Source organism: Microtus oregoni, unplaced genomic scaffold (genome assembly GCF_018167655.1).
Source record: "Microtus oregoni isolate MIOR12 unplaced genomic scaffold, Mior012 000009F_ref0000495, whole genome shotgun sequence".
Classification (NCBI taxonomy): Eukaryota; Metazoa; Chordata; class Mammalia; order Rodentia; family Cricetidae; genus Microtus; species Microtus oregoni.
This window is the reverse complement of record NW_024543068.1, coordinates 25934852-25951287: the sequence shown is the minus strand read 5'-3', so window position 1 is coordinate 25951287 and position 16436 is coordinate 25934852. Positions and strand designations below refer to the sequence as shown.

The following is a 16436-nucleotide window of genomic DNA, read 5'->3' as shown; positions in this document are numbered from 1 at the left end:
CATACCCAAAGGCACAGAGGGTCAGGCCTTGGCTTCCTTTCCATCCCCCAGAGAAGAAATGGATTATTATTGAGTTGGCCTTGATTTTTATCTGATTTCAAAAACCTCAGTGAAAAGAGCTAAAGAAAATAAGATTTGTGAATTGGCATAAGGGAAAACAGGACATTACTCCACAGGTAAGCACCCTTCAAAAATGACATTCCAGCTGGTGGACTTGCGTGTTTATGGTAGTTACTTCCAGATGTGAGTAAGCTGGAATAATTAAATATTGGCCATTGGTTAAGAGAGACAGCTTCAGGAAGAAGATTTCCCTGGGTAAGGACCATAGCTGTGGCTTGCCACCATCTCCCAACGGCCTCTCCAACCGGTACACAAACCACCATGATTTCCTCAGAGCAGACGGGCTCATGAATTTAATGACACTTTAGGGACTGTTGACCGAAGCTGGCCGGAGCAGACATATTTTTCCAGGCGTCTGATAGAGACTCCCTGTGCGAGTAGCTATAGCGAACATTGTGTGAAGCTGTAAAAAGTAGGTCATGCATAGAGCAAATACTTTTATCGTTCTCTTAAGTGCCTTTTAAGCCATAAATCACAGCTCTGTCTATATATGACATCTTTGTCTCCAACTCATGTATTCAAAGCAAAATCCCCAAGGGGGTGTAAAACAAGACTTCATAGCAATATAAAGCTTTGTTAGAAAATTCTCCTTTGAAGCCTGTAGATTGTGCTTTTGATCTTTTACTGAAAAGAGTGTCTGTCCCCAGACTACATGTATACAGGCCACGTGTGTATGTGTGCATGTGTGCGTGGACATGGTGATTCCTTGTGGAACTGCCACATGTTTGGGTGTGTCTGTGTAACAGTATAACCTCAGTCTCATAATATATGTATGGATATTGAATTTCTGGCATCTCAGAGTCTTTCTCTAACGTCATAGGTTTTCCCATGTAATTCTGTGGCTAGCCGCGTAGGGAAAAAAAGACATTTTATTAGCACTTGAGTGTGTTTGACATAGTTAAATGCTTCCAAATGTTTTTTAACTTTCTATGAAATATGTAGCTATTGTGCCTTCCAAGGAGATTTAAATTATTTCATATCCATTATTGTTTTAAACTAGGGAGGGAGAGTCTTGTAAGGAAAAGCCCAGCCCACACCGACAGGGTCATTTGGTCAGGTGCCAGTTTTTTCACCTGTCAAGTTCCCACGTTCAGCTAGTGGAGCAGAGGTAAAGGTGTCATTGATTGTGCCTGATTACAGTGTTTCCATTTAGGATACTTAGAAACTCAAGACAGAAGACACATGTTCTCACTAAATTGTCTCCTAAGTTAGCACTAAGTGCCCTGGAGGCTGTTTTTCAGTTTCAAAGCCATGATAGCAATTATGTGGTAGGTGAAATATTTTATATTAACTTGAAGTGTTATAAGCTGATACAGTCCTCAGTGGGTCATCTTGTGAAATGTGGCAGGCAGTCGTAGTAGAATTGCGTATATTTCCAGCCCTTGTAGATAGATAGATAGATAGATAGATATAGATATGTTAAGACTTATTCGCTAGTATGTGGTTATTTTTATCATCAGTACCCACGGATTAGTTTTGCTCTCTAAAATTGGAAAGTTGCATATAGAATAAAGAGGTTATATGTAATTTTTATACAATTTTGAGTTGAATTGTTCCTTTGCTTCCCTTAGGAGTCTTGCCTTATGCGTCTATCCTGTCTTCCTAAATGAATCGTTCTTTATCTTTGCCTATCTTTGAACTTGCTAATCCTAGAGATAGAATCATATATCTTTCTATTAACTTGGTTTTCATTCATCATTTTTGAGATTTTTGTTTGTGTTTTCATTCATTTTCCCTGTGATTGGTGTTTAATGCTGATTATGTTACTCTTGGCCGTGGACGCCTCTGTTTTCAACTTGTGTGTGTGTTGTTATGAGGAGTTCCTTAATGATATAAAGACTATGCAGTATCCAAGAAAGCTAGCGACTTCTCAAGTGTTTCATTCATTCTTCCTTAAAGGCATTATAATTATGTTTTCTTTGGAGAAAAGTATTTCAGGAGAAACATCCAAAAAGTTGATGTTAAAATTCTATACATACATACATACATACATACATGTATATATTTATCCTCATATGTATGTGTGTGTGTATATATATATAATGAGAATTTTACAACAAAATCATCATCTACAAAACCATAATTCGTGTAGCTGATGGAACTGAGTGCAGGTCCTGCTAATGAAGGAATCAAAGATTTCATTGTAGGAGTTAGAAGCAGACGCTCTGAGTCTAGTGTTTTCCCTGAGAACAGCACTTTCCCTTGGCAGTGTCAGGCTAGAAGTTCATCTTGGTTGAAAGGAATTTTTGTGCCTCATTGCTAAACATGATACGACTTTGACTGCAGATGGCTGTTGGAATAACATTTCTGTGGTTTAAAATTCATGAATTTTAGTATTGCTTTTGTCTTCCCTGCTGATTGCCTGTCTAACCTCACCATCTCAGCTTCACAACGGTACTCAATTTTGGTTTTGGTTTGCTTCCAGGGAAGCTGATTCTTCCTCCTGATGTAGAGGCGGACTTGCTCCTGCCTTTTGATGGGGCCTTGTGACCCATGGCATTAGTCGAGTGTTCTTGTTTGCTGCCTACCACCTTCTAGTTGATGCAGCCCCTCTGAGAGATGCCAGTTCAGATAGAACCGATTTCATGGCATCAGGAAGAAACGAGGTCCTAGATGGCATTGTGTTCTCCATCAGACCCACATAAGACATTGCCTTTATAAATCTCCTTGAATTATTTAATGAGTCATGTTACTTAACAATAGTTAAGATTTGTATCAAACTTACCATATGCCTTACAAGACCCTCCAACACACGGACGATACCGAAAGGTGATAGGACTCATCCCCGAGTATACAGCTGCTGCGTAGCCGGTTAGCTGGTAAACAGCGAACAAAGAGTTGGAATCAAGCAGTTGGCACCACCGTTCAGGTTTCAGTTGGGTATTTTTTGGCACTTTCAATTTAGGGAATCTGACTGAGTTTTCATTATGTTTATTTTAATATAAGTTGACATTACCGGAAGTTATTGAGACTTAAAAAAATATTGTGTTGATAGTTGTTGGGGGATAGTATTCTCATTGTGTGCCCATTCCATTTGGAGGAAAAGAAAAGATGTACCCATTTTGACTCTAACCCGTGTGATGTTCAAAAAGCAGAGGTCAGTACTTAATACCACTGGGGAAAGAAAGGATTCATTTGCTTGCTTCCTTGCTTACTGGTTGGTGTTTGAGACAGGGCCTGGCCCCGTCATTCACTGCATAGCCCAGGATGGACTGAAACACTCAGCAATCCTCCTGCTTCAGCCTACTAAGTGTTAGGAATATAGTCATGAGCTACTATGACTGGCTCCAAAGGATATCTATGGAACATAATATTAATCTTATTTACTAAGGAGTTTGTTTGCTTTTTTGGCAAGTAACTCTACAATACTCAGCAAGTCTCACTGGGTTCCCAGTGTTGAAGTAGAGCATTCCTCCAGGCTAACAAAGTGTTCTGGAGAAGGACCATATCCCCTGAACGGAGTGGAAGCAGCAGCTGCTGACCACCCAGGGATGAGGAGGCAGGTTTTCTAGACCAGCACCTGTGTTTTCTAGGGAGCAGGAAGGACCATGTTTGTTCTCTGAAGAAGTTGACGGCCGGGACAGGATGCGGGGGTGGGGGGATATCTTGGGCAGAGGGAACAGCGTGATCAAAAGCAAGAGAAAATCTGAAATGATTTGCAGTAACCCAAAGTGAGCCTTGACAATCTCGTGTCCAGAGAAGTGCCGAGCCATTGAAGAATGTGAGCATGTGTTACCTGTGATCAGTGTTTGTTAACACAGAAGCACCTGGGTGTGTGGTTAAGGAGCAATACAAGAGAACTTGAGAATCCAGGCGAGAACAGCAGCTAACCATGGTCAGATGATCATGGTCATCAGAAGGGTGGACCCCAGAGGAGAGGAGTATTACTTTTCCCTTCTAAGATTATTTTCAGTGTCTACATATGGCGTTCAGATCCCTCAGACCTCGAAGATCACTTGGTCATCTGTCCCCTCCCCTTAGTCTTTGGGTTGGAAAGATTATTCATTTCATCACTATGGCCTGTGACACTGTGTTCTCCAGGTAAGTATTCAGATGGTAGGAGGGCTAATTAACTGATAGTTATTTTCTCTGGTGTACGGCCAGGGTAAATGTGACATTTCCATCAGGGTTTTAGAAAGAATGGCAGGTCACCCTGACTCCTTTCTGGACTCCAGGAACAAAGCCCTTCCCATCATAGGTTAACAGTGCGGTGCCTGTTCCCCCTCACCCTAGAGAACAGGCATGCCAAGTCAGGCTTTGAAGGACTGTGCTGCTGGTCTGTAGGGCAGGAACAGTCACGTCACTTCCCCAGGTACCACAGCTGTCTTGTCCTTTGCTTAGCCTTCTTCCTCAAATGAGTGCGAATGTTACAGAAAGTAGCGATGGTGGGAGCAGAAGTCGGAATAGCAACAGCAGCGTTCAGAACCATCAGGGTAGCTAGAGCAGGCGACTGGTTGGTGGACGTCCCTCTGACGAGGGTTTCATTTTATAGCATCACTTGGCATTCAACTAGAATATCACAGTGTTACTTCCTGTTGTTTCTGCTGTGCTACCTTTAGCTCCTCATGGAGATTATGAGCTCTGGTATGTGTTAGAGATAGGGTTGGTTTGGTTTGTGTTTGCCTTTTTAGTAGGACGTTTAAGTCAGCTTTGACGGTGTCTTGGCATAGTGAAGGCTTAGTCCCTTCTCTCTTTAGGGGGTTTAGGTGGGTCACCCTCGTGTTAAGGCGGCAGTGAAGCAGTGCACCTTCTTCTGTGGCTGTCAGTAACTGCTGCTGTAATCTTTGTCCAGACTTTGTACTGTGTCCAAATCACAAAATACAAATCACACCCAAACGAGAATTTTAATGTATTTTAATGAAGCTAGAACCATCCTAAACCTTAGAAGATTCCCCCCTCATTTAACTTTTAAATCCCAAAAAGTAGGTCAGTAGAAATATCCTGATTTAATTGATTTAATTTAAAAATGGAACTTTCTCAATATGAAGTGCAGATTTAAATACAAGAAATTATAGTAGGATTCATATCACTTAAGGGTTTGATTTAAGATATATTTAATCATAGCTTATAATTTATGTAGTAAAGAGAGGCCTAAACGTTGGACTATTCCAGTTGATAGGGGGACCTTTTGCCGTGGAATCACTCCAGAACTGCCTTTCTCAGTTGATAGGATGCGCCTAAGGCTTTGTTCTCCAGGACCGTAATAGTCTCTGGGGAGAGACGTGCGTGTGGGATGTTGTCAGCTTTAAGGAATCTGCCCATGCACCTTCTCAGAGCCTTTAATACTTTTAGAATTTTTAAGTGGGGGGCTCTCGGTCTCCAGATTTGATCCATTTCGGGAATTTTATTAGTTTCAGTGTTTTTGAGACAGAGTCTCCCTGTGTAACTCTGGCTGGATTGGCCCCAATGTGCAGCCGTTTATCTCCTGCTTCTGCAGGGCAGGATCGCAAGTGTGCACCACCACACCTGGCTTGTGTTTGGCTCCATGAAGTAGGCTCCTGCTCTGTATAGGACTGGATGGGAATGTACAGGATGGCCTTGAGCCTGAAATTCTCGTGCTTTAGTGCTGAGACTCCCAGCATGTGCCCCGTGTGCTTTAGGGGGATGTCTACCTTTGAAAATGCTGAGAACATTTTCAGCAGTAGCAGTGAGGGGTCACTCTCTGGTGGGTCGGTTCTTAGGATGTTCTCCCGGCATGCCCCGAGAGTGGGGTGGTCTCCACATTGCGGCACAGCAGGAAGTTGTCATGAGTAGAAGTGTCACTGTGGCTTGGACTCTGCATTTCTCTCCAACCCCACGTGTGGGTCACATGTAGCCAGCATCGCCCTTCGAGCTGGTGCTTGGGCACCGTTGGTTAAGAAAAGAACACTTGGAGCTGGAGAGATGGCTCAGAGGTTAAGAGCACTGGCTGCTCTTCCAGAGGTTCTGAGTTCAATTCCCAGCAACCACATGGTGGCTCACAACCATCTGTAATGAGATCTGGTACCCTCTTCTGGTGTGCAGATAGAGCACTGTATACATAATAAATAAATTTTAAAAGAAAAGAATACTTTTTAGGTGAGTGACTGCATATGGGGAGTAGTTCCTGGAACTCCATACTCTAAAGAGGCCCTGGCCTCTAGAGATGTACTGGAAACCAAGGGGAAGCAATCACCCTTTCCTCTAAGGAAGACAGAATGTCTGAGTGGATGGTCCCCTTCCTAAGAAAGAAGTACCACATGCAAGATTAACCACCTAATTTTAGTTTTCAACAAATCTCTTGAAGATTATATTTTACTAATGTGGTTTTTGTTTGTTTTGGGGTTTTTTGGGGGTTTTTTGTTGTTGTTGTTGTTGTTGTTTTGCTTTTTCGAGACAGGGTTTCTCTGTGGTTTTGGAGCCTGTCCTGGAACTAGCTCTTGTAAACCAGGCTGGTCTCGAACTCACAGAGATCCGCCTGCCTCTGCCTCCCAAGTGCTGGGATTAAAGGCGTGCGCCACCACTGCCTGGCTTTTTTTGTTTTGTTTTGTTTTGTTTTTTGAGACAGGGTTCCTCTGTAGCTTTGGTTCCTGTCCTGGAACTCGCTCTGTAGACCAGAGCTGGCCTCAAACTCACAGAGATCTGCCTGCCTCTGCCTCCTGAGTGCTGGGATTGAAGGCGTGCGCCACCGCCCAGCTTTACTTACGTTCTTAAAAACCACTAGATCACACTTACTCATGTTACCATCTATGAATATCGTCTCTCTTGCTGAGAACAGATGAGCTTTAAGGAACAGAGAGGTCAGGATTCTGCCTTGGAAATCAGCTTCGCATTCCTGGGCTTGCTTTCTCGCACCCTGCAAATACAGCTGCCAAGGAGTACTGTAAATACCATGGCACAGAGACAGCTGGTCTCAACACACCGCGGTTGAGTAATGTCCTGTTAGCAGCAACATACAAAGCCGTCCTCGAGAGCAGGAAAAAGACCCCAGTGCTTGACAATCACTCTGCAGGCTTTTACAATATCAGGAGGCAGAAAAACAGAAATGAAGGGTGAAATTACTGAAGACCAGAGATATAAAAGTTTCGTTACTTACAAGCAAAGTTACATACTTTAAAACTTCGGGGAGCAGGGGGCCAACTTAATGTTTAGTAAACTGACAAAACACGAGAGGTTTCTAAGACCCATAGTTCTTTTTACATGTATACCTGGCTTGGTAATACAGCATGAGTATTGCTATATTATTTGATTGATGAACTAATGAATTAATTTTTCATTAGCTAGTTAGAGAACCAGGAGAAAGCAGGACATAAAAAACAAGGAGAACTCAATAACCCTGGAGGATGCCATGGAGAAATCAGCTCCAGTGGCTACTGCTGCTCCCGTGGACCCCGTGGGTGGTCCAGCAGCCAGGGCTCCCTTCGAAGAACCAGCTGGTGAAATTAAGGAATGTGGTAGAGGCCAGGGATCCATCTGTGTTCCATACCCCGGAAGAGAGGCTTCTGTTGATGCCATCCTTGCATTCACTCCAGAACCCCTTCATCTCCCCTGAGAGACTGGGAACTCGTCAGTCGGGATCCATCGCCTTGAGTCTGTGGTGCTTGGCCGTCTGTGACTGTCCAGGCTCTCACTGTGTCTATTAACTGATGTCTGAGAATGGAGTGTGGAGATGGGTGTTAAGGGGCAGAGTGTGTCTGTGCCGTCTCGTGTCCCGGGTACAGCAGTCTGCTCCCCTGCGCCTGACAAATAGCTGTGTGCTCTCCTGCCTGCCTCTCCACTGACCAGACTGCCCCCTTTCTTCACAGGCCTCCCTGTGGACTTTCTCTAGCTATGAAACCTACATAGTGGGGTACCACGATGCTTCTCCTGTTGGCCATATGAGGATGAGGAGAAGCTGGCTTTGGAGCAACTGCTGAGCACTCGGTGCGCCCAGCCTGCCCACTGGAGAGCCCACAACACAATGAACAAACTGACCTTCCATAACAACAGAGTCATGCAGGACCGGCGTAGCGTGTGTATCTTCCTTCCCAATGATGAGTCCCTGAACATCATCATAAACGTGAGTAGGTCTCCTCTAGGAGCGTTTTGATGGGCTGTTCCCCTGCCAGACCACACCCACATCAGGTAGTTCAGGGCAAAGTCATCAGAGAGTGAACCAAAGATAATGTGGCAGACATCCTCCTAGGCATCCACACGGCTGGAAGCAGCATTCTGGCTCCGTTCAGCACAGCTACCTTCAGCAGTCTTAGTGGGGTAAAATTAGGAGTTTGGGTACTACGCTTAAAATAAAAAAAGTTTCTGTGTTTAAACTTTATTGAATAATTTTTCAGTTGAATTAACTTATTGAATTTCTCTATTTCTTTATCTTTCTGTGTGTTCAGCCGTGGATCCATCTGGGGTCCTTTGGAATACCTTCCCTTTTCCACTCAGGTCTAGGGAATGCCCCCAATATTGCTGAGCGACAGGACCCCCTCAGATCCCGCCGTCAGACTCAGCTTCTTCTTTGGCTTCCTCTGCTCCTAGTTTCTGTACTAGGAAGGATTCCTTTTGCTCTTCCTGCTGTGTGGGAGTCTCTTTCTTAGCTAAGATTTAATGCAACGAGTCCGAGGCCAGAGACTATAGATGGAGTAAGGAAGCCCAAAGCTGAACACTTTTGAGCCTTGGTTTTTGCTTCTAAAATTGCTTGGCTTTCTGAATAAACTTTCTGTTTAAGTCTGTCCATTTGTGAGTTTTTTAAAATTTTTTTACTTTATGTGCATTGGTGTTTTGCCATGGGTGTCAGGTGCCCTGGAAATGGAGTTATGGACAGTTGTGAGCTGCCCTGTGGGTGCTGGAATTGAACCCAGGCCCTCTGGAAGAGCAGTCAGTGCTCTTAATCACTTGAACCATCTATATAGCCCCTGTTTGTGGTTTAAATGCTCAGAGTTGCCGCCCATGTCATAAAATGGTAGCCGTTGCTAAGTTTCTCATCTGTGTCTTGACTGGTTTGATCAGTCAGCCTAAGCAATATCCCAGATGAGCTGAAGGGCCGTGGGTAAGCTGAGATGCTACCCACGGGCTCTTAAGTCAGATTCAGATACTTGGTTAACCAGGACATTGAGGACTGGGATACTATTTTTAGTTTTCTCCTTTTAACTTTTAACAGTTAAATTACAATTTACACATTGCAAAGCGTAAAACTCTTTTAAATGTGCACCCCAGTACATACACTGTTAGTGTATACAGCCATGTAACCATTGCCCAACCTAAGATACTAATTTCCATCTTTCTGAGGAGACGCTTCATGACAGTAATCCGTTGTCGTCGGCTCCTGCCACAGGAGTGATGTGATGTGTTCTTCTCGTCTCCGATACTTCTCACTCAGCATCTGGCCCATGAAAATGACACAGCAGTGTTTGTTTTCATTATAAGAATATTTCAGCAGTGTGGCCGTGCCCCATTTAGTTACTCACTCACTCACTGTGGCTGACGGATGGTGTGTCATTTGATGTTCCAGACTAATATGAAGGAAGCTGCTGTGAGCATTTCGGGATAGCCCCACAAACACAGACACACACTTGTCAGAGTAGATGTGTGAATCGCAGACCACCACCGCGAGACAGCGAGCACCCTGGGCAGGAACTGCCAGGCGGATTCATGGCAGTCGATTTTGTACCTATCAACCTGTTTGTTTGTTTGTTTGTTTGTTTTTGTTTTGAGACAGGACTTCACAAAGTAGGCCAGGGTGGCCTGAAAAAAACTATGTAGACCAGGCTAGCCTCGATCCCACAGAGATCTGCCCACCTCTGCCTTCCAAGTGCTGGAGCTAAAGGCGTGGGCCGCCATGCCCAGACCTATCAATTTTCATATTGTTTCTTTCCCTTAACTGCATTCTGATGGAACTAAGAAAAACTTGTCCTAACTGTCACCCCTTGAATTAGTTTCCTGCTGGTATGCTATGTAGTTTTAATAATAATTTCTGTATAATGGGATGGTTATGCAGAGCAGATACGACATTGAAATAACCTGATTAAAAGCTTAGACTGCAGCAAGGTTCTGCCTGTATCCGTAGACATCTTGGTCTTCCTCAAGCAGCCAACAGTTTCCTGATTTTCCCTTGCCGCCTGGTTTCTGCTCGTTTGCATTTTGGAGCATCAAACCTGCCTCCCAGGCGGGTTTTACTGTCTTCCGGGCAGATTGGGGGACTTGAAGTTGATTTTGGTAGTGCAGAGCACAGAGTGCAGAGCTCAGAGTGCAGAGCGCAGAGTGCACAGTGCACAGGGCAGAGTGCAGAGCGCCGAGTGCAGAGCTCAGAGTGCAGAGCGCAGAGTGCAGAGCGCAGAGCGCACAGGGCAGAGTGCAGAGCGCACAGGGCAGAGTGCAGAGCGCAGAGTGCACAGGGCAGAGCGCAGAGCTCAGAGTGCAGAGCGCAGAGTGCACAGTGCACAGGGCAGAGTGCAGAGCGCAGAGTGCAGAGCTCAGAGTGCAGAGCGCAGAGTGCAGAGCTCAGAGTGCAGAGCACAGAGTGCAGAGCTCAGAGTGCAGAGCGCAGAGTGCACAGTGCACAGGGCAGAGTGCAGAGCGCAGAGTGCAGAGCTCAGAGTGCAGAGCGCAGAGTGCAGAGCTCAGAGTGCAGAGCGCAGAGTGCACAGTGCACAGGGCAGAGTGCAGAGCGCAGAGTGCAGAGCTCAGAGTGCAGAGCGCAGAGTGCAGAGCTCAGAGTGCAGAGTGCAGAGTGCAGAGCTCAGAGTGCAGAGCGCAGAGTGCACAGTGCACAGGGCAGAGTGCAGAGCGCAGAGTGCAGAGCTCAGAGTGCAGAGCGCACAGGGCAGAGTGCAGAGCGCACAGGGCAGAGTGCACAGTGCACAGTGCACAGGGCAGAGTGCAGAGCGCAGAGTGCAGAGCTCAGAGTGCAGAGCGCAGAGTGCAGAGCTCAGAGTGCAGAGCACAGAGTGCAGAGCTCAGAGTGCAGAGCGCAGAGTGCACAGTGCACAGGGCAGAGTGCAGAGCGCAGAGTGCAGAGCTCAGAGTGCAGAGCGCAGAGTGCAGAGCTCAGAGTGCAGAGCGCAGAGTGCACAGTGCACAGGGCAGAGTGCAGAGCGCAGAGTGCAGAGCTCAGAGTGCAGAGCGCAGAGTGCAGAGCTCAGAGTGCAGAGCGCAGAGTGCAGAGCTCAGAGTGCAGAGCGCAGAGTGCACAGTGCACAGGGCAGAGTGCAGAGCGCAGAGTGCAGAGCTCAGAGTGCAGAGCGCAGAGTGCAGAGCTCAGAGTGCAGAGCGCAGAGTGCAGAGCTCAGAGTGCAGAGCGCAGAGTGCACAGTGCACAGGGCAGAGTGCAGAGCGCAGAGTGCAGAGCTCAGAGTGCAGAGCGCACAGGGCAGAGTGCAGAGTGCACAGTGCACAGGGCAGAGTGCAGAGCGCAGAGTGCAGAGCTCAGAGTGCAGAGCGCAGAGTGCAGAGCTCAGAGTGCAGAGCACAGAGTGCAGAGCTCAGAGTGCAGAGCGCAGAGTGCACAGTGCACAGGGCAGAGTGCAGAGCGCAGAGTGCAGAGCTCAGAGTGCAGAGCGCAGAGTGCAGAGCTCAGAGTGCAGAGCGCAGAGTGCACAGTGCACAGGGCAGAGTGCAGAGCGCAGAGTGCAGAGCTCAGAGTGCAGAGCGCAGAGTGCAGAGTGCAGAGTGCAGAGCGCACAGGGCAGAGTGCAGAGCGCAGAGTGCACAGGGCAGAGTGCAGAGCGCAGAGTGCTGGACTGTTCTCTTCGCAGCACTTGATTTCTAGAACCTGATGAAAATTGAAAACATGTCAGTGTGGGTATCAGCAACATAAATGGAAATGAAAAGTAAAACTCTACCGTAGATCTGCTGTGTGAAGTCTCATTCACACACACACACACACACACACACACACACACACACGCTCAATGTGTCCTTTGGATTTTTTAAGCACACACAATCCAGGACATACAGCATAAGCATTGAGGAAACTCCTCTGCCTCTTTCCTGTCATTTTGCCCGGTTAAGGGTGCATCCATGTTGCTGAGCCTGTGACTAGTACAGGATGGGGAAAGGCGTACCAGATCTGTCATGGTGAGGAACACTGAGATGACTGCAGTTTCTAAAGGCGTTTGCTGACACCGGAGTCTCCAGTCACTGAGGGAAATACTCTTGGAGAACAGACTGACAGACGACGGGCAGACTCATGGCATGTCTTATGGTATCATACCTAGCATTTTTTAAATGCCTCTTTCTACTGTCAACCTCCATATTTTTTCTTTCATCTAATTGCTGTCTAATAGAATTAAGCAAAAGTTACCTTAATGTGGTGCTGTGAGTTAGTTTTCCCCATAGCTGCTGCTATGTAGATCAGTGGCTTTAAATCTTGACTGTCCCCTAGAATTGTTGGGGGAGGGGCTCAGCTCTGTGGGCTTCACCCATGGAGATGCTGGTGTATGTCTAGGGCAGGACACAGATGGCTGAAGTCCTAAGCAGGCAGAAGAGCCTGTGGCCCAGCCCCTCACTTCCTGAGGCCATTGACACCAGGGACCTTGTCTGAACTGTCTATTCCCTGGCTTTCTTTGCAGTCTTCGGCATGATTCTTAAGTCTGTTGTTCATGATTTGGTTTGTTTTCCTCATACATGAAGAGGGGCTGGCTGTTCTAGGCCTCGTGCGGAAACATGGCAAGGATTTAAAGACACTGTATGTAGAGCACGTTAGTGTCTGTCCTCAGAGTCGCTCAGTGAGTCTGTCGTTATGGAGTGACATTGCCCTTGTCTAGATCCTTGTGCTGTTCATTCATTTCTTTAGGGCACTCTGCCATGCCAGGGCTCCCCTCCAGCAAGCCCTGGGACCTCAGGAAGGATGGGGTACCCTGGAGCCTTACCCACTGCTAGAAGAACAGGCCAGAGTGCCCAGAACCCCTTTCCCCACAGCTGAGAAGGGTGATTTTGATGTTTACATAGTTGGGTGTAACAAATTAATTGTAGTAAAAAAAAAAGTTTATCGGTGCCCACCCCTAGCAGTGAGAGTTTTTCCCCTTTCAGGTATAGGTGACTTCATATTGGCTTTCTGCATGTGGAATCAATTTAATGTTTTAATCATTTTGAATATCCATGAATTGTATTAGCAGGGGCTATTTTAAATCATCTTAATCACCAAATGAATATAAAACATAGAAACTTAAACAATAAAATTATGGTGAATATAAGAGGCGGAAAGTTTTTAAGGTGGCAGAAATCACAGAGCGAGAAGCTTATACCTCCCTTCCTGTGGCAAAGCGAACAATTCTTTCTTTCCAGAGAACAGTTCAGATATCCTTGCATGGTAACACACCATTGGCACAGCGAGGATCAAACCCCCTTCCGCTTCAAAGTTCCGTATGGAGGGTATTTTTAGGTAAAGCCCACGCTGTCGAGAGCGTAGTGCTTCTAAAGTTCCCATTGCCCCTGAAGACGAGAAGAATTACAAAACTTCACAGTCAGCCGTGTGGCTTTAGAAAGACTGTGCTCTGCACACACCCAAGGCTGGAGATTGCTTTCACAGCAGGTGACCCTTTCAAGCCGCCTCCTTATTTAATTATAGTTTTTAAACAAGCACACTGCACTTACTTGATGACTGTTAGAGCGCTTCAGCAGAAGGCTCCAGACACTTGATTTAAGTAGCGGGACAGTATTAACTAGATAGGATGCCTGGAAGAGAGGCGCACGGCCTTATTTAGTCAAGATTCACCACATACTTCATTTTACAAACATTGGGTTTGGAATTTGGAATTCGGCTGCTTGCTTGTCCCATTTCACCCTGGCTGCTCCATATCCAGCCAAGCCAACCAAAGTTTAAACAGCCCAAGCTAAGGGTTAAAAGTGCCCCAGAGCAGTGCGACATTTGAAGTAAGTTTCGAGTTTATGGAGCTCGGGGTAAGAGTTGTCTGTCATTGTGGCCCTTTTTCCTCCTGTCAGTCTGTTCAAGCTTCTTTGCGGCAGTATAGTTACGGCATGAAATACAAATTCAGTGTTTACAGTGAGTGTCGGAAATTAGTCCAACTTCTCTAGGACACAAGTCAAGTACACCAAGCTGGTGGATAGAGCTAGCACGGGATGGGGAAGGGGGCGGCAGTGGGTCTTCTTGGTGAGGTGAACTTGAGCTGGGTGCTGGCTCCGCAGCTAGAGGCACAGGCTGCTCCTCCAGAGGGCCCAGGGGAGAACTCATCAGGTCCAGGGGACCCAATGCTCTTTTCTGGCCTCAGAGGGCACTCTACACATGGGTACACAGACCCATTCAGGCAAATGTGTTTACAATATCGCTGGATGGCACGTTCATAAGCGAGAGTGTCCGTGGGGGTAACTGAGGGGGTGGTCTCTAGGGGACCACAGTGGAGGTACCCTAGAGCTTGCTGGGAATCGAATCCTGCATATAAAGGGACACTACCTGTGACAGCTCATCTTTATTGTCACCATGACAGGGTCTAGAAACTTCACAGCATGGCTGTGAGGGAGTCTCTGGGTCAGGTTCCCAGATACAGGAAGACACATCCTAAATGTGGGTGACCACCATGCCCTGGGATCCCAGACTGAGTAAGATTGACAGAGTGAGCAGCAGCATTCCCTTCTCTGCTGACTGGGTGCCTCGTGACCCCACCTCAAGCTCTTGCACCCACCACACCCCACCCTCCCACAGCAATGGAATGCCGCTCCTTGTAAGCCAGAACACAAGGCGTTCTTCCTCCTCAGGTGCCCAGGATGCGCCCTTCCTCCTCACTTGCTTGTCAACTATTTTGTCACAGTGGCAAGAAGTCCCTAAAGCCACCACAGCTTTCTTCAGTCCCTGGGGCTTGGAGAATTCGACAGGTCCCTGTGGCCTTCAGTGTCTTCAGCTCTTTCCAGTGGAATTTTGCATAATTTTCATTTTCTTAATTTTAGTCCTGTATAAAAACATGACTGGTGTCGTCATGACCGTACATAGATCGAAATCACCAAGGTTGTGTTGCACATTTTAACCCGTGTGCAACCTTTGACACTCGTAAGTTGTGAGGGCCTGCCTTTGTCACTAGTTCCTTACATGACTGAACAGTTTCGTTTTCTACTTCTGTGAGGTGAAGAGATGGAGCTGGGTTGTCTTTTAGGTGACTCTGGGTGCAGTGCGGCTGACTCTGGACACTCAGGGCACTGTCACCTGACAGCTCCCTCACAATAGAGAAAGCATCAAATCTGTGTCTGGGGGCTGGGGATTTGACTCTCAGGGTTAAAAGCGCTTGCTGTGCAAACTTGAGGACCTGAGTTTGAATCCCCAGAACCCAATTAAAAGCCTGACTTAGCAGCTCAAGCAGGGGGATGGGAGGTGGAGAAGTGGACACAGAGGACCACGAGCAAAGAGACCCCCTAGACAAGGTGAAAGGTGCGGACTGACACCCAAGGTTGTCCCCCCACCCCCGTCTCTCACACACGCACACACACACACACACACACACACACACGCACACTTCACAAATACAAATACATGGATCTAGACACACACACACACACACAAGTGATGCCTTCTCAATTAGTAATAGCTCATCCTCAGAATGTTAGTGTGATTGAGTTATGCTAAGACTCAGAAAGGGAAAGTAAGTAATAAAAGTGATTGATTAAAATAAACAAAATCTGGCACGCTGTCATTGTGCAGTGGGTGAATACTTTGCTTAGACCTTTAAGAAGAAAACTTCCTTGAGCAAAGATGCCCTGCAGAACCGTTTCTCGTGGGAAGATAGACAAGTGGCTGATGGGTGTCCACCAAGGAGCTCAGCCTCAGCATCAAGAGAACAAATTGAAACTTACAGCTGTTAAAATGACTGTCACCAAACAGAGTGCCAAGGACGTAGAAGAGAGGAGCATGTGTCATCTGTGATCAGAATGAAGCAGCGTGACCCTTGTGGCAGCTAGCATGTGGTTACTCAGAGCGTTAAATACAGCACGAGCCTGTGATCTCGGAGGGCCACTCCTGGGCATAGCACGAGCCTGTGATCTTGGAGGGCCACTCCTGGGCATCCAGAGGAAATGAGGTCACCATGGCGGAAATGCACCTGCACTCTGACAGTCCCTAGCCTTGTTCAGGGCCGTCAGCTGTGCCCACTGATGACTGAAGAGACCAAGTGTAGTGTGTCCACACAGGCTCAAGTAATAAGCCACACCAGGAGAGAGAGCTTGTCATTTACAACAATATGGGTAATTCCGAAGAACATTATACTAAATGTCATAAGCCAGGTACAGACTGCATAGTTTCATTTGTGTGGAATCCAAAAAAGGCTACCTCATAGAAACAGAGTGTAAGGCAGTTACTGTAGGTACCAGGGCCTGAAGTAGTCAAGGCGGGGAGGTGTTGGTCAAAGGATCCAAAGTTTCATCTGCAGGAT

General features: G+C 46.7%; 1 protein-coding gene across 3 annotated transcripts in view; it reads left to right on the top strand.

Moving 5' to 3' along the window:
* Nucleotides 1-16436, top strand: part of Frmd6 (FERM domain containing 6) — a 66650-nt gene that overhangs the window by 21591 nt on the left and 28623 nt on the right. For all 3 annotated transcript variants that reach the window (XM_041658433.1, XM_041658434.1, XM_041658432.1), the window contains exon 2: nucleotides 7884-8137. In XM_041658433.1, coding sequence (XP_041514367.1) covers nucleotides 8039-8137 — 99 coding nt within the window. In that variant the 5' untranslated portion in view covers nucleotides 7884-8038. The remainder of the gene's footprint in view (nucleotides 1-7883; nucleotides 8138-16436) is intronic.